At 38.2% G+C, this 22,051-nt stretch overlaps 1 protein-coding gene across 2 annotated transcripts; it reads left to right on the top strand.

The window, feature by feature from the left end:
* The first annotated feature begins 315 nt into the window (after positions 1-315).
* On the top strand, positions 316-20,583 carry topbp1 (DNA topoisomerase II binding protein 1). 2 transcript variants are annotated; one of them, XM_084103397.1, is made up of 29 exons: positions 589-729; positions 1,208-1,307; positions 1,409-1,543; positions 1,783-1,926; positions 2,076-2,257; positions 3,279-3,472; positions 3,560-3,754; positions 4,396-4,559; positions 4,715-4,878; positions 6,338-6,588; positions 6,669-6,973; positions 7,060-7,232; positions 8,694-8,905; positions 10,781-11,103; positions 11,289-11,474; positions 11,550-11,665; positions 11,805-11,928; positions 14,532-14,696; positions 14,794-14,890; positions 14,993-15,188; positions 15,440-15,669; positions 16,157-16,296; positions 16,375-16,477; positions 18,235-18,398; positions 18,486-18,614; positions 18,688-18,777; positions 18,919-19,080; positions 20,098-20,262; positions 20,444-20,583. In XM_084103397.1, exons 2-28 carry the CDS (start codon positions 1,221-1,223, stop codon positions 20,236-20,238), a joined length of 4,572 nt encoding a protein of 1,523 aa, XP_083959523.1. In that variant the 5' UTR covers positions 589-729; positions 1,208-1,220; the 3' UTR covers positions 20,239-20,262; positions 20,444-20,583. The 2 variants fall into 2 exon arrangements, with proteins under 2 accessions (XP_083959522.1, XP_083959523.1); XM_084103396.1 differs by lacking the exon at positions 20,444-20,583 and having other exon boundaries at positions 316-729; positions 20,098-20,359.
* Positions 20,584-22,051: the final 1,468 nt, after the last annotated feature.

The raw sequence follows: 22,051 nt of genomic DNA, 5'->3' as shown, positions 1-22,051 counted from the left end.
TTCCCGCGAATCGGTTCGTCTGAACAGATCTTTTAAATAAACTAGTTCAGAAACCTGCGTGGGATTATGTACGCCACATTTAAACTCATAGGGCTGTTTATTACGTTTAGTTCGATACTTTTTTCCCAGTTAAGTGGAGACATAAGTCACAAATATATTGCCATTTGGAAACCTAAATATAATGTATATTTAACAATTGAATTTTTGAGCCGGCTCAATCAATTCATTAAAAATAACCGATTAAGAAGAACAACTCTTACAAATCGGACGTCGTAACTATGGTAACAGCAGTCTCGCGAGCATAGACTGTAAAAAATAGCAGTCTCGCGAGCGAGAAAAAAAAGGCTGTTGTTTGTATTTAGCAAATTATTGCAGGTTTCTTCCAACTATATAGAGTAAAACGAACTTGATTTTTTTTAATTATCTCATTGATTTCTGATATTACGAACCTCCAGTCCGGTGGGTGGCGGTCATAAATTTTAATATTTCTCCTGTCCATACCAAAGAAACAGAAGTGAAGCGGAAGTTGTTTTCAGAGCTAGTGGCGCGAATGACTGGAATACGGCTTTCTCTGAATGAAATACACACAGATTAGTTAATAATTTATTCAGTTGCCTTATAAAATAGTTATTTATATGGGTGCAGTTGCAGAAATGATAATAAAAAATTAAGTTGAAATGAGATCAAAGTCTTTTAGAAATTAGTTTTAATCCTCTGCTCTGTCTCGCGGTAAGTCTTCGTTTGTTATTATAAATGATTGTTTTATTTTAATAACTTAAAAATAAATAAATTACTTGGTTTTTAGAGCTGTGCGATAGTATGACTCGCTTTGATTTGTCTTGTTTGGCCATATGTTTATGAGATTATCAAAATGTGGTTATGTTATATGTATGTTATATATTTATGTATGTTATATTTGTGTATTTTAACTGTACACACGTTTCAGCACTTTTATGGGCCCCAGGAAGACTAGCAACCACATTGTGGAAGCTAATGGGGATCCAAATAAATAAACAAAATAAACAAAACAACCTGCCATGAGAAGCTGATTGTTCATTGTTATTATCATAAGTAACATCCGTTTTTTGTTTGATTTTTGTATTGATTTCCTATTTAGCTTGTTACATTACAGACTAGCAGATCTTTACATGTGTCTTGATGACAGTATTAAGTCCTTGTACATTTGTTTTCCTTCCACCTAATTTAGATTATATGCCACCATGTCAAAAGGCAACAGGGATGTATATATTGTGAAATTTGTTGAGCGCAATGGACAGAAGACTGATCTGGCTCTACAGGCCTATAAGGTGATAAAAATGAAATTCTTCTTAATAGCTATCATTAAATACCCCCTGGGTTATTATAATGTATAGGCCTTTTGTTCATACGGTCATTTGCTTGTCTTCAGGCAATAGTGGAGCTTCAGTCAGAGAAGTACGTGCAGACGCTGGACGAGGAAGCCGCACTAGAGCTGGACCACAATGACAAATCCCTGTTTGTGTTCAGTGATTTCACCAGCAATTCCTTCGACCACTGCAGGAGGGTGAGGATTCACTTTCAACGGTGCACAGCATCTGCTTTTTGCAGTGTATTTTGAATTGCCAGAATTTCAGTGCATCACTAATCTCTGTATCATTGACAAAGACGCTTAGAATGATGTAGAGCTTCAGTTGTAATACCTGAACTCTTGTGTTCTGTCCGTTTATGTTTCCCTAATTGTCTCCATAGTATTATAAATGTTGATGGTCTTCTAAAACTCTGAATGTTTTTTGATTTTTGCAGCTGGGATGCAGGATCGTGAGTCCTCTGGTAGTGTTGTTCTGTCTGCAGAAGCAGAGATGTGTGCCCAAAGCAGAGCAGCCTGTGTACAACATGGCAATGGCTGATATCACCATCTCCTGCACCAATCTCGACAAAGAGGCACGGGTACGGAGAAAACATTTGATTAATGCTAAAATGTTATTATTATTTGTCCACCTTTGCTTACATTAGCTGTAAACTGGGATTGAAATGGCAATACACTTATATGTGCAGTTCTGCATGACAAATAAGCAGTGTTTTTGTTTTTCTTGTAGAGTGAAGTGATGGATCTTGTCCAGCTGATGGGTGGACGGGTTTACCGTGATCTCAACGTGTCTGTTACTCACCTGGTGGCAGGTGAAGTGGGGAGTAAGAAATACCTGGTGGCCGCAAGCCTCGGGAAGCCCATACTATTGCCCAGCTGGGTGAAAGCATGCTGGGAAAAGTCTCAGGATAGGTAACTCATTAACTTCTACACGGTCAAATTAGTTATTTAAACTCTCTATGAAATCAACATTGATAATTGTTATGTTTTTATCAGAGTATTGCAGTTTTTTTTTTATAAATGATGTATCCATGCAAATAATTCTTTTTTTATTCACATGCCCTCGTAATCTTTAATTAAACTATCTCCTCACAAAATTCCCCCTAGCATTGACATCTCTTCTCTGATGAATGTGTACCAGGCAAGAGCCGGACAATAAGCAAATCCAATCAATTCTCAATGTTCAAAATCAAGTACCTCCTTGTTTGATAAAATGTTTCAAAATGGATATGTCAGAAGACGATCACAATTTTCATTTCATGCTGACTTGTGATAGTCTTTTTTCCCCTATTGTGAAATATAGCCAAGTGAAACAGCTTCTCGAACAAGAAAAAAATGTAGGACGGACTTGGTCCATCGGAAATTGATTGGACTGTTGTTGTTTGCTATTGCTGCGATTTCATGTGAGTGACAGGTTGTCTTGCCCTCCCGCCGAAAATAGAGAAGAAATATTCAAGTTATTTTGATTAAAGATTATGAGGGCACATGCATTTTTATCATTTATAATAAATCATTTATAATAAATACAATATTCCGATTTAAAAAATTTGAATTGGCAGTTTTGATTTCATGGTGACTTTTAAAGGAATAGTTCACCCAAAAATGAAAATTCTGTCATCATTTACTCGCCCTCAAGTTGTTCCAAACCTGTATGAATTTCTTTCTTCTGTTGAACACGAAATAAGATATTTTAAAGAAAATGGGTAGTTCATGGACACCATTGACTTCCATAGTATGGAAAAAAATACAATGGCAGTCAATGGGGTCCATCAACAGTTTGGTTTCTGACCTTCTTCAAAATATCTTCTTTTGTGTTCAGAAAAAAAATTCATACAGGTTTGGAACAACTTGAGGTTGAGTAAATTATGACAGAATTGTACTTTTTGGGTGAACTATCCCTTTAAGGTCTCTGTCAAACATCTCTTTCCCCCAGTGTTTTCCATCACTCTGAGCTGAATACAGAAGACTATCGGTGTCCAGTTCTGAAAGGCTGTACAGTGTGTGTGACGGGACTCTCTACTGTGGAGCGTAAAGAGGTTCAGAGGTTGTGCAGTCAGAATGGAGGAAGCTACACGGGGCAGCTCAAGATGAATGAGTGCACTCACCTCATTGTCAATGAACCCACAGGTGACCCCACAGTCTCTGACCCCATCACATTGTTTTGGGTTACAGTCTTAGCATGTACTTCACTTCAATTTGTGTGTTGCATTTCAGGTCAGAAATATGAGTTTGCTCGTAAATGGAACGTATACTGTGTGTCCCTGCACTGGCTGTTTGACAGCATCGAGAAGGGCTTCTGTCAGGATGAGAGCAGGTATGCCATGGAGCGTGGAGAGAAGAAGAGAACCGAGGAGAAGGCAGGCAGACCCAACACTTCCACTCCTACAGGAACCAACAGGAGCAAAGAGGGTGCGGAATAAAACACTTTACTTATGGTTTAAAATTTTTATTTTATTATAGGGGGGGATGATTTATATTTTTGTTCAGCAAGGATGCATTAAATTGATCAAAAGTGACAGTAAAGACATTAATTAAAGTACAAAACATTTCTATTTTAAATAAATGCTGTTCTTTTGAACTTTATGCATCAAAGAATCCTAAAAAGATGTCACGGGTACCAAAAATAAATAACTGTTTTCAACATTGATAACAATAAGAAATGTTTCTTGAGCACCAAATCAGCATATTACACTGATTTCTGAAGGATCATGTGACACTGAAGACTGGAGAAATGATGCTGAAAATTCAGCTTTGACATCATAGGAATAAATTACTTTTTAAAATATATTCAAAATAGAAAACGATTATGTGTAATTGTAATAATATTTCACAACATTACTGTTTTTATTATATTTTTTATCAAATAAATGCAGCCTTGTTGAGCATAAGAGATTTCTTTAAAAAACATTTTAAAAAGTCTTACTGACCCTGAACCTTTTATTAATTTCATAATGCACAAAAACATCACCTGAATAAATCAATATTATTACTAATTCCTGTGTCTGATTCATTTTGATTAATTGGATTTACTTTGTAATTTGTTTGTGCAGAAGGTCCCTCACTTCTGGGATTGAGTCATATATCCAATATCAGCATGAATGTAAATGAAACGGCCCTCACCACTGCAGGAATCAGCCACTTAGAGACTCCTGATCCGGTCGATTCATTTGACATCACTGTCTGTCGAGTAGATGATCTGTTGGATGGCTGTAAGGTTAGTTTTACTCAAATATGAGTTTTTCCTGCATATTTATAAGTCACACATTTAGGACATTGTTTAGATTTAAAAATCTAAATGAAATTATTTTGCATTTGTGTGAATTTAAATGTTGAATCTGAAATTGAAAAGCAAAACTTTTCTTCCTGAAGTTGTACCTGTGTGGCCTTTCTGGAAAGAAACTGGAAAAACTGAGGCGGATGGTGAACTCTGCTGGAGGTCTGCGCTTTAATCAGCCCAGCCAGGAGCTCACGCACATAGTGATGGGAGAACCAGACCAGAGGGTCAAAGTCTTCCTTGACAAAGCCACTCACAGGTCAGTCAAAATCTAAGTTGGGGTACAACCTGGCATTGTTATATTTTATCTAGTTTTTAATTGCTTTATAAGTTTTTATAGGCCCACCTAACAAAGTTTAGGATCCAGGACAGGTTGCTATAAAGGACCCGATATACTTCAAGCGAAATCGAAGAATGAACTGGTGTGACTTTATTTAAAAAAATCAGGCCAAAACTAGTTTGTTTGGAGTTCGAGTCTGGAGTTCGAAAAGTTTGCTATGGCTGGTAGGGGTGGAACGGTACACAGAAGTCACGGTTCGGTTCATACATCCCGGTTCGGTACGAGTTCGGTACAATGGAGGGAAAAGCAAAACAAAAACGCAGAAGGCTTGTGCATGTCTCAGGCTGTACCACCAAAGGAAAATAAATTACTTAAGCCTTGTATTTTTTATTAATTTTATTAATAAAGTAAAGGCATAGAACCAGTTTATTTGTAGTGCACTGACAATAGTTTTATGTAATTAGTTTATTAATTAAATTAATAAAAAGACAAAAAGACCTTGAGATATGTTTGGTAATTGTACCTGAATGAATTGAAAATGAATTTACTACATTTCAGATTAATATATTTGTTTTCCTTAAAATTTTAATTAACAGTAACTTAAACACTTTGCAGTTTGAATGATGTCCTGTATAAACAAAATGACGGAGTATGTTTTTATGTTTCCACTGTTCGATCGCGCCTGTGCCTCACACACACGCACACAAATATAAGTAAACACTTTGCAACTTTTCGATCGCGCCCGTGCCCCTCTCTCTCTCTCTCTCTCTCTCTCTCTCTCTCTCTCTCTCTCTCTCTCTCTCTCTCTCTCTCTCTCTCTCTCTCTCTCTCTCTCTCTCTCTCTCTCTCTCTCTCTCTCTCTCTCTCTCTCTCTCTCTCTCTCTCTCTCTCTCTCTCTCTCTCTCTCTCACAACATATTCCATTGCAATCTTTACATCGCAGCCTGCTTCAGAGCTAAGGCGGGGCTACAGATTAGGTGTCCCTAAAGAACCCGTGTATCTAACAGTAGTTCCGCATTACATTTATTAATTTGCATGCAAGTTTTATTTATTTTTATACCGTGTATTCTCCGTGTAAATTTATGCACCGAACTGTGACGCCCGTACCGTTTCGGTTCAATACAAATACATGTACCGTTCCACCCCTCATGGCTGGTAAACACCTTCAAACCACTTTTGGTCTGTGGCGATTACGTAATAGTTAGGTGCGCATGGGTGTATATAGCTGAAAAGCTATTTCGAACTTCTTTTTGCATCTACTTCGCCGTGAGTGTATTGGGGCCTTTATGAGGACTTTGGAGGGAGAACTAGTTGTTGAATATGCAAGGTTCATAGCACATGTCGTTCAGATTGACTATTCCTAAATTGCCATTCTTAGCCAGAATATGGTGCAATTTAAGGATTTCAAATATGGTTCTCAGAAATATTCTTCTCCATAGACCCCATATAGTGACGGTGCAGTGGCTGCTGGACAGTTTCTCCCATGGTACTCTGCTCCCAGAGGATGGCTACTTCCACCCCTCCTTCCTGCCCCCGGCCCCAGCCGATGTTGATATGCCAGCTGCTCAGAAAGCTGCTCCCCGTGCCTCCAGACCCTCTGTAGCTCCCCCTCCTGCCCCTAGTCCAGCCCGTCAAGCCAGAGCAGAAGAAGACCTGCTCTCGCAGTACATGGAGACTGATCAGACTGTTGGTGAGTTGATAAATGTTTCATTCCTCCTCTGTCTACTCCTGTCTGTCTTCCTCATTCTTCCCTGACTGTCTTTAATGTAGTGGAGCTGCCTCAGGCCACTAATAGTACCAGGAGCCGGCAGAGCGTTTTGCTTCCAGAGCCTCCAGCTGCAGGGAAGGACTCAACCTTGGTTGAAACCTCAGAGGGTGGCCTGTTTTCAGGGAAGCGCTTCATCTTGGTTGGTTTTGGAGTTGAGGCTGAAGCCCAGCTCTCAGAACTAGTCATGGAAAACGCAGGGAAGATTTTGGTGGGCCGCTCGAGAGCAGTGGCGCATTACGCCATCGTGCCACTGCTGGGCTGTGACGTGGAGGCCACAGTAGATGAGGTCGTAACAGATACCTGGCTGGTAAGAAAAACACAGTTTATGCACAGACAGACAAGATACCTTTTGTAATTTTTGTCATTCTCTACTACTGACCTGTTTGTGTTCAGGCCATGTGTTTGGAGCAGCAGTGTGTGTTGCCGTTAGCCTCTCATCCTCTGTTCACTCCAGTGACAGTGAGAGAGGGCTTCTCTCCTCTCAAAGACTGTGTGCTGTCCGTCAGTCAGTTTACTGGAGCTGAGAGAGACTCTCTCATTCAGCTCGCCAAACACCTGGGAGCAAGGTGAGACCTTCTTTTCACTGCTCACTGAGATCTGCTCAACTTCTAGGCAGTTTCAAGTTCATAACAAAACTTCACAAGCCTGAAGTACACACAACTTCCTTCATTGTGAGATGGACATGGTCATTATTTCAGTTAAGGATTCATCATACTAATTAAAATTGACAACTTTTTGAATCATATCAATTTAATTATCAAACTACACTGAAATGTAGGGCTGAACCATTAATGGAAAAAAAAATCAGAATCGCAAAATGGCTAGGTGCGATTATCAAATTGTAAAGCCTGTGATTTGATTTAAAAAAAAATGTGTAGCAAGTTTCAGAGGGGAGCATGGCATTGTGTTCATTACAGCTGAGCAGCTCATCACCTGTGTTTTCAGTGTCACAGAGTTTGCAGTAAACTCGAGTTTGGGTTGCTTATAACCTGCATTTAACAACGCAGTGTGACACCCGTTTCACCAGATTTGCACTGAGCAGCGTTTATGAACCTGCTACCAATAGAAAAGAAGCTTTAAAGAGAGAGTTCACCCAAAATAGTTCACATCATTTTATTTGTAGTAACAGTAATACAGCATTTTCTCTATCACACAATAAACTTTAAAGTTAATTACATTCTGTTTAGCAACAAGTCATCCATCTTTAATTAATAATATGATATTCTGTTACTGATCTAGCTCATTGTAATGTGCAACAAGTCAAGTGTCTCATAGCAGCTGTCGAGCGAACGCACAGAGTAACTTCATGACATCAACACACTCAAATGTATTTAGTATGCTTGTTTTGATCAAGTAATTTTAAATAAAATAATATGAATTTAAGTGATCAAATGTAACTAACAAAGTTCATGTTCAGGGAACAGGGAGCTTGGATGTCAAACATAACTTTAATCATAAAAATAAACAACAAAACGAAAGGAGCGGCCGACTGGCATATAGGCAATAATAATACAGCAAAGTTAAATTTCCCAGGCTCTCGGCATCGCCCTGCTTCAGACCACAATAACGTTAATAAAACTTTAATGCATTAGCTCACCCATGAACATGATTTCTGCCATGAGTCCTGTCAGACTGCTGTCCATCGGCTGTGGAGGTGAAGACAACAGCTCCCATGATTCCACACTCATTCACGGCATCAAGCTACGCGTTTGTTATTGTTTTGCACATAAAAAAACGACCTCTAGAGAAACTTGCATACTGTGCCTTTAATGTTTGAAACGTTGTAATTTTTCATTTGTACTTTGTTACATTTCTTAAATACTCAAGTTCTTGTTGTTTTACAGTGAAAATTGTTTTATTACAAAAGTAATTATTTCGTTTTTTTTTTTTATGTGTTACTATGTTTGGCCAAATTGTGCTACACTACGAAAAAGCAATTTAGCATTCAGAATTATAACCAGAATTGCTGAATTCCTTATAATTCTCAAATATAATCTTATTTATCTCCCCTACACTTGTATCTGCAGTGTTCAGGATTACTTTGTGCGGACTGCTAATCAAAGGAAGGGAATGCTTGCCAGCACTCATCTGGTACTCCAGACACCTGAGGGCACCAAGTACCAGGCAGCCCAGAAATGGGGTCTCCCTGCAGTCACGATCCGCTGGGTTTTGGAGTCTGCCAGAACAGGGAAGCGTGCCGATGAGGGGCGATACCTGGTTGCCCTGCCACCCTCTCCAGGTTAGTCAGAAGTAGAATTATAACTGATGATCTCAATTGTTTTTCAGCAATTATATGTTGTTACTATATTTGTGAGGTCTCTTTAATAAACATTTTGTGATTGATTTCCTTTTTTTTAATTGAATATAGTCAGATAAAGAATGAAAGATCCACACTTGCTTGTGTTTTCTTAATGAATTATTTCATTAGTTTTTAATTATGCAACAAAGCACATATAGATCAAGATCAATTGTTTTGGCAATCAACCTTCTTCAGTAAATCATACAATGTTACTGTCCCCAATAATCTTTAAAAGAGTGTGAGTCCAATGATCACCAGGTGGAGACTCTCATCACAGGTGCTTCTCATCCCAAACGTTTACAACCTAAATCAACAAATCACAATTAAATGAATCCAAACAAACAAGTCAACACTAAAAAACAACCACCCAAAACATTTGCAAAACGTTCAACATACACAACAACCACAAAATATTCAACACATCAATCACAGCACATACAAATCATTAATTTATAACCTTCAACATCTAAAATGACAAAACAAATACTTAACAAAATCTTCAATTCAGAATAAAAGTAGAGAATGATCAAACACATCAGGCCAAAAGCAGTTCATAAATCCATATTGCCATCCACTTTCACTGAACAAAAAAAATCTGATTGCAATTTTAGTACAGCATGATAAGAAACAATAATACAAACAACAACTAAATTCTAATTAAAGAAAACAAGAGAGGTCAAAGTCTTCATTAAGACCTAGAGGAGGCATGCTGTTTAATCGATACATTGAGTAAGCTTCTCGTTGTAAGTTGTGTTTTTGTGTGTGTGTGTGTGTGTGTGTGTGTGTGTGTGTGTGTTTGTTACTTTTTCAATACCTATACAAGTTAAATCCTTAATTTCATGATAATGGTTGTGAAAATGTCTAGCAGTTGGCAAATTAACATCACATCTCCTAATCGCAGATTTATACTCACTAATATGGGTTTTTAATGGACAAATAGTTTGTTCTGTTTTTGTCATGACCGTGTGAACAGCACAAACCACATGGACAGACATCCTTTTTCACATCCTCTGTTTTTTTCTATTGCCTGCACTTAAATTTGCTGGTGTCTTATCACACAATAAATAAGCAATAGATCACACAATAAATAAACTCGTAATCACTTACTTTTATTGTCCTTTATGTTTAGTTCCATATGAAAGTGTGCTACGTGACTTATTTTGTGCATGTGCAAGACCATGATGTGTTCGCACTGGAATCTGATATTGGCCACATTTAAAACAACAATATGAACAGTTGTACAAAAATATCGGAACTGAGCATTAAGACTCGCTTTTATAACCTTCTGAATGTATTTTATTCATGTATTTTATAACCAACCTTCAGAATGTAGCCATATAAATGTATAATGCTATATATATATATATATATATATATATATAGCATTATACATTTACCAATTATACATTTTACCAATCTAATGTTACTGGATCTTTTATGAATGAATAAAGGAAAATCTTGAAAAATATTCCCTAAAGAGGGATCGGTTGAAAGAATATTCCAATTATTCTTTTTATTTTTTTTATGCCCTTAATTAGATAAGACTGTTTATTAAAAATTAACAGTCATTTAACCGAAAATGATTTCCTCTGTTTTATGTGAACTTGATTAAATAATTTTTGCCTATTTTAAATTATTTAGCCTGATTGTACGCTGATTGAAGCCGAACGGTTGAGTGCAGTGATTTTATCTTTTTTGATTTGAAAATAGTCAGATTCATCAATTTCTTTACATAAAATTAAGAAATGTCATACACCATCAAGGAATGGTCACTTAAACATTATATTATTACTTTCTCTTTGTGATTTCCCATAGAGAGAAGTGAAGACAGTTTTGTTGGAGCATCTCAGAAAGACCCGCCACCTCTGCGCCTCCTGCAACGCTCCCCAGAGTTACCCCTACTGGGCCCACAAAACAGCGCTGCCATCACCCCTCTGGACACGACTCGCTTTCAGAGCCGCACTGTCCGTTCAGCAGTCAGGAAGTTGAGAGAAGGAGAGGAGGAGCAGGCGGAGGTGTCAACCCCAGGACAAGAGGACGCCAAAGGAGCCCTGCAAAAAGACTCCTCCCTCCAACTAGACACTCCCTCTCGCTTCCTGAGCAGAGACAGACTCTTCGGACCCTCATTTAACACTAAGGTCAGCTGCAATTTCAAGTTCAGAAAACATATTTTGCTTTGTTTAGGGTTAAAATGTTGTTAATAGTCTGATATGAAAAGGTACAATAGCTAAACCAGCCTGCTTGATTATAACGGTCAAAGAGGAGTGGATGATTAAATAAAACTAAATGACAATTGTAATGTGTTTGTACGTCTGTGTTGCAGGATGTGTTTGACCATTTGCAGACTCCTGGTAATAACCAACATCAAGGTCAAGGGGCGGAGACTCCTCTGTCAGAGGTCATCGAGAGGAACCTTAACGCTGCAGTTGCCAACAGTAACCGCAGTCATGTCACAAACCTCGCAGCCATGACTGCCAGTCCACAACTGGGAAAAGAGCCTGAACCTGAGGTACACACTCATTACTGACATATACACTCGCTACGTTTATCTGAATACAGGCATTTACAGGTGTGTGTCTTGCAGGTGGAGCAGAAGACTGCAGCTCCTCTCAGGGGGGTGGTGGTGTGTGTGAGCAAGAAATTAAGCAAGAAACAGAGTGAGCTCAATGCAGTGGCCGCCTCTCTCGGTGCAGACTTCAGGTATGTAACAAATCGAAATATCTGACTCTCAGTGAATCAAATTAACATTACATGCATCTAAAACAGTGCCAGCTGAGATGTTGGTAAGGCATATTTTAGGGTGAAGAGGTGGAGTCTAATGCCATGCTGTCTATTTTAGGTGGTCGTGTGACGACTCTGTCACTCATTTCATCTACCAGGGGAAAGTTGGAGACAACACTAAAGAATACAGAGCTGTCAAAGAGAGAGGACTGCATATAGTGTCACAACACTGGCTACAGGCTGTACGTACATGCAGATATTTCTAAATGCATATTGCGCAAAACAAAGTGTCTATAAATACATTAAGGATGCACCAATAATACAATTCTGGCCTACAATTCAACTAGATAATAATTTTTATGTTATGGCTGAAAAAAAACTAGTGTCCAAACATTATATTGTACAGTATGAAAAGTGCAGTTTCATTTTGAGATCTGCTAAAGATTACAATTAAGTGTTATTAAACTAGTATTGTTTTTAAAGATTAACTTTGAGTGTTAGATGATGGCAAAGATAATCAAAATGTGAAAATTGGGGAAATGAGCATACATAACACAAAGGACAAACAAAATGCATAAATCTTGTTTATTTTGGTTTCTTACCAAAAAGGCTAGACTAGTGGTAGTATATAGCTTTAATAACATGATCACTTATGGTGCGCAATATGACCAAAATCTTAAAGCAAACCACAGCAAAACTAATACTTCCCTAATACGTTAAAAGTTCTTAAGTAATCAGTCAGTAATAAAATAAGAACAAATAAACAAATGCCAATTGAACAAATAAACACAACATAAAGATACAGATACAAACAGTGTTTTTTTCCTGTTGTTGTGTGATTAACATTAAAGGTGCCTTATGTAAAAATAAATAAATTCATACTCCACATTCCATACCAGATGGGGGCAGTATACCTCCAGAAAGTGAGTTGGTCTACTCTAGAGTATGAATATCTTCAAGCTACTCCCCTTCACCTTTACCAGTGAATATGTTCATATTCGTTTTGTTCATATTACATTTTTATTGTTAGTTTGAATTACATTAATTTGACAGACAGCATTCGCTGATGTTGACCAAGCTAGCGCCAACGTAACCAGAGCTTCCAACTCTCACGCATTAACCGTGAGACACACGCAAACACTTTTCACACGCTCTCACCCCACACATCAATTTTCTCACGCACAGAAAAATCGCGAAGCAAAGAGGACACGGAGACCGACAGACTAGACAGAGCAGGTTAGTTATGATATAAAAAAATCTCAGCTCTCAGATTCTGTCAATTAAATACCGTTTTGGCGCTTGTAAATGTTACACGACAGATCCCTAGCGCATGTGAACCGATCATCTCTACTAGCTAATAGTAAAAAAATCACGAACACTGAAAGATACAGTAACGTTAGGCTACAACTTACCAAAATGTATTCCTCATACATAATATCGACCAATCAGTGTTTTTTATCATCGTGAAGAGGTCAATAACACAGCTGGAGAACAATTATGTCAGATTTACCTCAGGAAAGCCATTTAATATACATAATATAGGTCACGTAGTTGGCAAGAAAAAAAGAGCAATAGAGATTGTGCTATGTGTACTATATTACAATACTGTATTTATGAACGTTATAAACGTTTATCGAACAGCCTTCGATACATTTCTATGTTATAACTTCCCGAAAATCTACACAAACATATAAAACAAACTTCTAACGAAATACTAACAGCATCTTACTTACCAATCCAAACGAAATGTTGCAAGTTCGAAGTCAAACCTCATTTTTTTCATGTCCATTAGTTGTCTCCAGCGATGGAAAGCAGTGCCAATGTTTACTCTGGTTCTGTTCCTTTTTTATCATATTTTATTTGAATGTAGTAGTGGGCTGTATACTTTCCACACGATTGACATCAGGTTCAAGTACGCCCACAAGCCGTGCGAGTTATTCGTGTATTGCATGTTTGGCTGGTGGTTATGTTGCCGGCATACCGCCTCCCATGGCCGAAACTGGTATTACGACACCTGTCGGGCCGTGGCTATTAATGCTAATGCTAATTGAGGTTGATATCTCTGCAGCACTATAATTTGACATTTTTTTAATGACATCATCGCCCTTATTTCTTCTCATTCTTTTGATGCATGTAGCTCATTTTTTGGATATTTTTACCTCAATTTTTACATAAGGCACCTTTAATGGCACAGACAGCAGCAGGTATATTAGGTTACATTCACTTTAAGACATACAGTAATGTGTAGATTTAATATGACACATTCCAAACTGTTTTTTCCCCCAAGCTGTTTGTTCACTTAGGATATAACCTCCAAGATGGACATTTTCACATAATTGTGTGTATTTGACCGGTCAAGCAAATAAGCCTAGAAAGGCGGCAAGCTCACGCACAGAGATCCGCAGCCAGTCTGACACTGGTCAGTATGTCAGTACTGAATTGAGTTCTGTTCTGTGGTATACAGCGCTTTCAATAACTCTTTTTAGTAAAGCATTTCATTTGGTCATTCATTCATGATTCTTAATCGCTTCGCTCAGTCCTTGGCACTTATGTGAGACGGCTGGTGAGAAAGTTTTGCTTTCACTGTTTCACACTGACACATGTGCATGGCATCTTTATCCTTGTGAAAATAATGCATTACAACTTTAAATTGGGGATAATTCAACTATACAATTATTATTAATTAATTTTTGCGATTATTTTTCTGTGAAATGGCGAATTATCTAGGATCGCATACACGTTTTTTGACATTTTGCTGATTTTGAATTTTATTCAGCAATTGTGGAATTGCGAAAATGTGAAAAGTTTGAGATTTCATTAAATTCATTGCTCATCCTATTTTCAGTGTGCAGATGAGCAGAAGCATGTGTCGGAGTCGCTCTACCCTTTCACGTTCAACCCCAAAATGAGCCTTACCATGAGTCAGATGGCAGATTGCACTCAGAGGTCACCTCCCCCTACCACCCCCCGCACCAGACTCAGGGCGTTCACTGAGAGTGAGGAGACTGGGGTGAGGGGAAACTGCATTACCATACTCTTCAATCCACGCATATTATTAAGCTTATCAGGCACTTTTTTTTATTAAAACAATGGGGGTTTTTTTCAAGCTTGGCCCTAATGACGACATAACAGACATCTCGACTCCTCAGAGAGTCAGTGTGGGAGAGCCTGAGAAAGATCAGACCCTCAGCAATGAGAGAAAAAGTGAGTCATCTTTAAAGATGTGTCTGATTTATGTGTTATCTCTATCAGTTTTGTCTCAATTCACAGCTTTTTTTCTCTCCTTTTTTCTTATCCCTCCCTTAGATATTACAGAAGCGCTGGAGATGAGAGAGAATCTTCAAAGGCAGCTTCAGGAGATCATGTCTGCCACTAAACTGACCAGCGGTCGTCGAGGCTCCTCGCGGTTGGCCAGAACAGGCTCAGGGGGGCAGGGCTCACCCCACACCCCGGACAGCCTGGGGCGAATGGGTAGACGGAGCCGGAATTTAGAGGCCATACGGTATAAAAGCAAGACTACCCAGAGTACTCTCTCTGATCCCATCGGTGTCTAAAAGCTTGTAGCATCTAAGAGAATACAGCAGAGTTTTCAGGTGTTCACTAGGGACTGTAGACACAGGACATGTTCTTGCTACTGTTTTTTTTCTGCATCCTGTTCACCTGCATCAGATGCTGGTCATCAGCAAGGCTCACTTTTTGCTCTGTGAAGTTGCGTTTTTAAGATTGCATGTTATAAGATTGTGTTTTTGGCAGGATGTCACGTCAAGTGGATGTGGACCTGAACACAGAGCCGTCTCAGAGTGAGCAGATCGTGTGGGATGATCCCACAGCACGAGAGGAGAGGGCTAAACTGGCCGATAACCTGCAGTGGCCTGGAAGCCCCTCCCAGCACTCCGAACCTCTAGCCCTCGTCCCGCTGCCCCCCTCTGACCACACGGCCAATGGCAGGGACTCCATGACTGACTCTGAACTAGTGGAAATGGGTATGCAAGGTTTTGCATTTGAAAAAAGTGTTCAAAAGTTAGGAGTTGGACAGATTTTTGGTTATGTTTTTGAAGTATTTTATGCTCACCAAGGCTGAATTTATTTGATAAAAAATCCAGTAATATTGTGAAATATTACAATTTAAAACAACTGTCTATTTTAGTATATTTTAAAATGTAAATTATTCCTGTGATGGCTAAGCAAATTTTCAGCATCATTACTCATCATTACAGTTTTCCCATTTTTTCAGGATACTTTGATGAATAGAAGGTTCAAAAGAGCAGCATTTATTTGAAATAAAAATCTTTTGTAACATTATTAATGTCTTTACCATCACTTTTGATGAATTGAATGTGTCCTTGCTGAAAAACAGTATTATTATTATTTTTTAAACGTACTGACGTACCGTTTTGAACAGTAGAGTGTGAGGAAGTGAAAGTACAATACAAATGTTCTGAATGATTCAACTCTTCTGACCCTTTCTAGCCGCATTTGAAGTCATTGGTGCGCCACTGAGGCCAAAGGTGACCCCGCCTCGAGTCGTCACGCTACAAAACCCTGAAACACCTGAAGCTCCTAGTATTGCTTTCCCCATTTCTAAAACTGCAGCCGCTCCCCTTCCACCGGTACACATACACCGATCCATTGACAGCAGTTCTAATTATTTTATTTAAATCTGATCTAACTCAATCTGTTCTCAACAGATTGAAGATGAGGACGAGGTGAAGAAGGATCCTCCACGATTCCTGCTGTCTTCATTGAATCCACAGGAACGCATTGACTACAGCCATCTCATAGAGGAGCTAGGTCAGTACACAAAACCACTTAGCGTTTCCTGTTTCTTCCACTGGGTGACTTCATATCGTCTGTCAGTGTACCTCACTGCATTGTATTTAATTTAGGGATGTTTAAACAACCATTTTAAATCTTCTAGTCAGCCTGCTTGGTCTTAGGGTGCTTTCACACTGGCAGTTTAGTTCAAAACGGGACACGGTTCACATGAAAAATTGGTTATGTGAGAGCTGTCATGGGTACCAAACCCAAAGTGTTCTGAGCTCGGTTGCACTGGAGCTGTGTCGTGATTCGCGTGGATGTTAAAGCGACTCGGGTGCTCACTTGTTCAGAAAGTAAAGTAACCTGCGCATGCATTTTAGCCAATGACGATGTCATTAGTTCAAAAAAGGGGATTACAGTGATGATGATTTACTTTGGATATGAGCAAAAGTGAGTGTGCATAGTGAGTGCAATCAGAGCGGCTAATGAATGGTTCGTAATCCATAGTAATTAATAAAAAAACACAATATATTGACCCACATCCTGTTTTCTATCACACGCAGTGCACATTTGTGATGATGTAAGATGAATACAAATGCACCAGGGTTTGATAGAATCAAGTTGAGTGTGAAACTTGACCAATGCTGTGGGGGAGCCGGGAACAATCGGACTTGGACTGTACTGTAGCAAACATGCCCAGTGTGAAAGCACCCTTAGGGACCCTCAAAACAAGTCACCTTTATTTATATAGCGCTTTATACAATACATATTGTTTCAAAGCAGCTTTACAGTGACAAACAGGAAAATAATGATTCAATGGTGCCGAACAGAAGCAGCTCTAAAAAGACAAAAGTAAAGAGTCATTATTCAGCTGAAGTATTCAGCAGTGTTGATTCAGTTCAGTTCATCAATTATGGAATGAGTTCAATTCATCTATAAAGTAGCTCTGGAGAAAACAGTGATGTCATCATTCAGCTCAGGTCAGTTCTCAACGAAGGGGTCCTATGATGTTTTTAAAGTTTGACAGGTTTTTTTTGTTTTTTTGTTATTCATTGTCAGAATGTGGCATTTGTGGCTGGAAGACGGCACAAGACAGTGTAATGGCCAAAGACATTCATCTCAATTTGAAATGTTTTTTAAGAGCATTTTACCATGAAAACTCTCAAACTAATTACAACAGTGTGCTAATTAAAGAACTGCCCCAAAGATAAAAAGCAGAAAACGAAAATTCATACTTGTTAATATTTTATCCAGTATGAATGCATTGAACATTTATGTTACAGAATATTTCTATTTCAAATAAATGTTAATCTTTTGAACTTTATATTCATCAAATGGTCAAAATTCTGAACAAAGATTGTTTCACAGTTTCCACAAAATGAATAAGCAGAACAACTGTTTTCAACATTGTTAAAAAAAAAAATCTTCTTGAACACATTAGATCAGCATATTAGACTGATTTCTAAAGGATCATGTGACTCAAGACTGATGCTGAAAATTCAATTTTGCCATCACAGGAATAAATTACATTTTAAAATATAATAAAATAGAAAACGGTTATTTTAAATTATAATAATATTTCACAATATTACTGTTTTACTGTATTATAAATGCAGCCTTGGTGAGCATATGAGACATCTGTTTACAAAACATTTTTACTATGGCTTTTTTAAATATTAAAAAAGCAAAAAACAACCTCACGACTAGTTGGTTGATGGACAGTCCAATTGTTGTATCCTATCCCTTGAGTTTCTGTTATTTGATGCATCTTGTTTGTGTTTCATGTGCAGGTGGTGTTGTGCTGGAGAAGCAGAGTTTTGACCCCAGCTGCACTCACGTGGTTGTGGGTTATCCTCTGCGCAATGAGAAGTATCTGGCCGCCATGGCAGCGGGCAAGTGGATCCTTCACCGCTCATACCTGGAGGCCTGCCGTGCAGAGGGACACTTCATAAAGGTGTGTGTGTCTGCGTTTGTGTGCCCCGTCTTTCCCTCATGATCTCAGATGATGTTCATGTCCTGTGTGTGTCTGTGTGTGTGTTAGGAGGAGCAGTATGAGTGGGGCAGCAGCTCTATACTGGACGCTCTGCCGTCCATCAACTCTCAGCAGAAGAGACTGGCACTGGCAGCCATGCGATGGAGGAAGACGCTACATGGCGGCTCAGACAAGGAGGTACACTTATATATATATGTCTATGGATGAACCTCAAGTACATGGTGCAGTGTCTGATGCTGTTGATGTGCAGGGAGCTTTTGGCGGCTGGACTGTAATGCTGAATATTGACCAGGCCAGAGATGCTGGCTTCAGACGGCTGCTGCAGTCTGGGGGAGCCAAGGTCTGTTGTCTTTTGTCATATTGTCTCTTTTGATTCCAGATTTAAAATATTGGTTTTCTATGATGTTACAGGCAGTCGTTGCTATTTCCCCCCTCTGTATTGTTTCTTTGTCCTGTATTAACCCTCTTTTTTTCTGTATAGGTGTTACCAGACCCTTCTCCCTCGCTGTTTCAAGAGACCACACACCTGTTTGTGGATTTTAGTCGGTTAAAACCGGGTGATGTCAGAGTGGACATCAGTGAGGCTGCAGCTCAGGGGGTCAAATGCCTAAAACCAGAGTATATTGCTGATTACCTCATGCAGGTGAAAGGATGATTTTGATTTTATTTTTATTAAGCCTCTTAATAAATAAGTTGTGTAATTATCAATTTAATTATGAAATAATAATCATGATAAAAATATTGATTACACTTTATTTTAAGGTGTCATTGTTACTGAGTAATTATATATTTAAGTACTGTGTAATATTAAGCAACTACATGTACTTACTATAGGGTTAGGATAGGATTAGGGTTTGGTTGAGGGTTAGTTGCATGTAATTGTTATTTTTATGGTAACATATGTAACAAGGACACTGTAAAATAAAGTGTTACCAGATAGTTCACCCAAAAATTATAATTTTGTCATCATTTACTCAACCTTAAGTTGTTCCAAACCTGTATGAGTTTCTTTCTTCTGTTGAACACAAAATATATTTTAAAGAATGTTGCTAACCAGAAAGTTGACGGCACCCATTGACATCTATAGTATTTTTTTCCTACTATGGAAGTCAATGGATGGCGTCTACTGTTTGGTTAGCAACATTCTTTAAAATATATTTCTTTTGTGTTCAACAGAAGAAAGAAACTCCTTTTATTTTACAGTAATATTATTTTTATATCTATTATAATATTACAATTACCAAATTAAAACAAACAAAATAAGAAATCAAATGACTATTGTAACATTTCACAAAAATCTGTAAAAAAGTTACTTTTATTTTGCAGCACAACTGTAGAATTTCAATACTAATATATATCACTGTCTTCATTTTCAGAAGTTAAACCACTGAGCTTCTCTTTAGTTTCAAGTTTGTGAAGACTGTTGGCCCATGTTGCCTTCACAAATGTATATTATAAGTGACCCAAACTCGGGCATGAGCGATTTCGGTTTTATTTCGATTAATCATGCAGCCCTATTACACCTGACATTTAATGTACCAGAAGCAATAATGTGGAAATGTTATCACAGTAATTGCTTCTTCTGTTCAGCTCTGAAATGGTTGAGGCAACAAGTTGTATGATTTAATAACTTTGCCCTTTTAATGTTTTTTTTTTTCAGGAGCCATCTCCTTCAATGGACGCTTACTATCTTCCTGGTGCAGCTGCAGATGATCTAGAGAAGGTTCAAGATACATCTTCTTCACGCAAACGGAAAGCATCTGGCGACATGTCCACGTTGAAGAAGAGTCGTGTGAGATGAAACCGTCCTATTTCATGCTCAAACGTAATGTGTATTTAATATGTATTTAATTCATTTTATTCATATTACATTGTAAGAATAAGAATTTGTCTGTTGTGTCAATAAAAAAATAAAATCATAATGTAATGGGGTTTTTTTATAAAAGATTTCACCAGAAATCCAATTTAAACAGAATTTCACAGCTTGCATTTTTGTTTTATGTTAGACATCTGTGGGCTGACTCTGATGTACTACCACTTTCTGCCCTGCAGAGGGAGTAATCTTCACATAATTTGACTTATTGATCATTTTAGCCATATATGTTGTGCCTATTACATAAAAATGTTTACACACCCTCAAATGCATGGACTAGTACTATACAAATATAGTTAGAAAGTTGCCAATTATCTGGCAGCCAAAAATATATGATAAGACGTGACTAATTGGACAGTAAGAAAATTAAAATGCTGTATGTTCTCAAATCACTATGATGTCTCATATAATACAGTCTGTTGCATGTAATTCTGTTTTAAAAGTGATTTGTAATTCAGTTTATCACTTATGTTCAGTGAATCCCATGATTATCTGTAATTACATTAGTAATTACATTTACTCACGATGTTGCTTACAGTTTGTGTTTGACCCCTGGTGTAACGCTTTCTTACGAAAGACTTCGGGAATCTTCTGTGTCCACAGCAACCGTTCTGTTACTAATGGCAACAAGTGTATCGTTTTTTTTGTTTTTTTTAATGCTGCTGTCATAGAACCAATTCATATAGTTATTTCTTGGTCAGATACTTATTACTTTATTGATCTTTCAGTTATCTTCCCATAGTAACAACAGTGTTAATAATTTTTTTAACCAACCATTTTTAGTGCCATTTCTTCCTACATTACATCATTTTAATGTGTTTAAACCCACTACTAGTCTTTTTACCCTGTAAGTAATGGATTACTTATTATTTTTTTACATTGAAGTTTGTGTGGAATCTCATGATGTCTGTCAAAAAACACATTCACTTAATGCCATAACTGGATTTGCTTGAGAAGTCTGGTGGCCTATATGGGCATGTAAATGATTTACCCTGGTCATGGCTAAGCCTGCCACCAGCCGATTACTGAGACCCGGGGGGGTTAAACCACAGTCTCAAAGCCATCGGATTACGAAGTTGGATCCCCCATTTGTCACAGAGGGTGGTGATAGGGTAGGGGGAAGGGGAAAGGGCTGTTCTGAATGCCTGTTAGTCTTCTGAACACATATCTGCTATCACCTTTTATGTCACTGCACTGCACATGTTTCTGCCTTTGTGTTTCTTGCTTCAGTCCTGAATGAGTAATTAAATGTGCAGTAAATTACTTCTTTCTTTCTTTTTTTTCCCACCCAAGCTCTGTAACTGCTGGTGCAGATAAGACCTCTTTGCTCCTTACCTGTCTACATGACTGATTTTGGGACCAGTGCCTCTATCTGATAGCAATGCCATTTTGCTGTGGTAATAAGAGGAAAGGTAGCATGTTGTGAGGCCTATGACCAATGCAGGCCATGGAAAATGTCCATATTTCAGTAAGATATGAATAGGGATTATGCCATTGCATTGGAACAGAATGTCCCTTTGTTCCTGTTTAAAATCAGGACACAGTTGACTATTGTTGCTCAAGACAATGTACATTTTTTTTTTTTTTTTTTTTTTTTTTTACTACTTTACGCTTGCAATACAAGGGCAAATAGGAAAGGGAGTTTACAGAATGTAGTTTTTTTTTTTTTTTTGGCTGTCATTTTGGTCAATCGGTTCATTTGAACGCTTTGGAACCAGTTCAAACCCCCGATTCAGTGATT

This window comes from Abramis brama (genome assembly GCF_963993115.1).
Source record: "Abramis brama genome assembly, chromosome: 24".
In the NCBI taxonomy this organism is placed as follows: domain Eukaryota; kingdom Metazoa; phylum Chordata; class Actinopteri; order Cypriniformes; family Leuciscidae; genus Abramis; species Abramis brama.
Note: the sequence above shows the minus strand (reverse complement) of the source record. Positions and strands in the feature narration are given on the sequence as shown.

Excerpts from the sequence above, each read along its gene's own strand:
- topbp1 (XM_084103397.1), top strand. The coding sequence starts at position 1,221 with ATGTCAAAAGGCAACAGGGATGTATATATTGTGAAATTTGTTGAGCGC. Across the intron at positions 1,927-2,075 it reads ATCTCGACAAAGAGGCACGG|AGTGAAGTGATGGATCTTGT; the intron begins GTACGGAGAAAA and ends TTTTTCTTGTAG. Across the intron at positions 15,189-15,439 it reads CGGAATTTAGAGGCCATACG|GATGTCACGTCAAGTGGATG; the intron begins GTATAAAAGCAA and ends TGTTTTTGGCAG.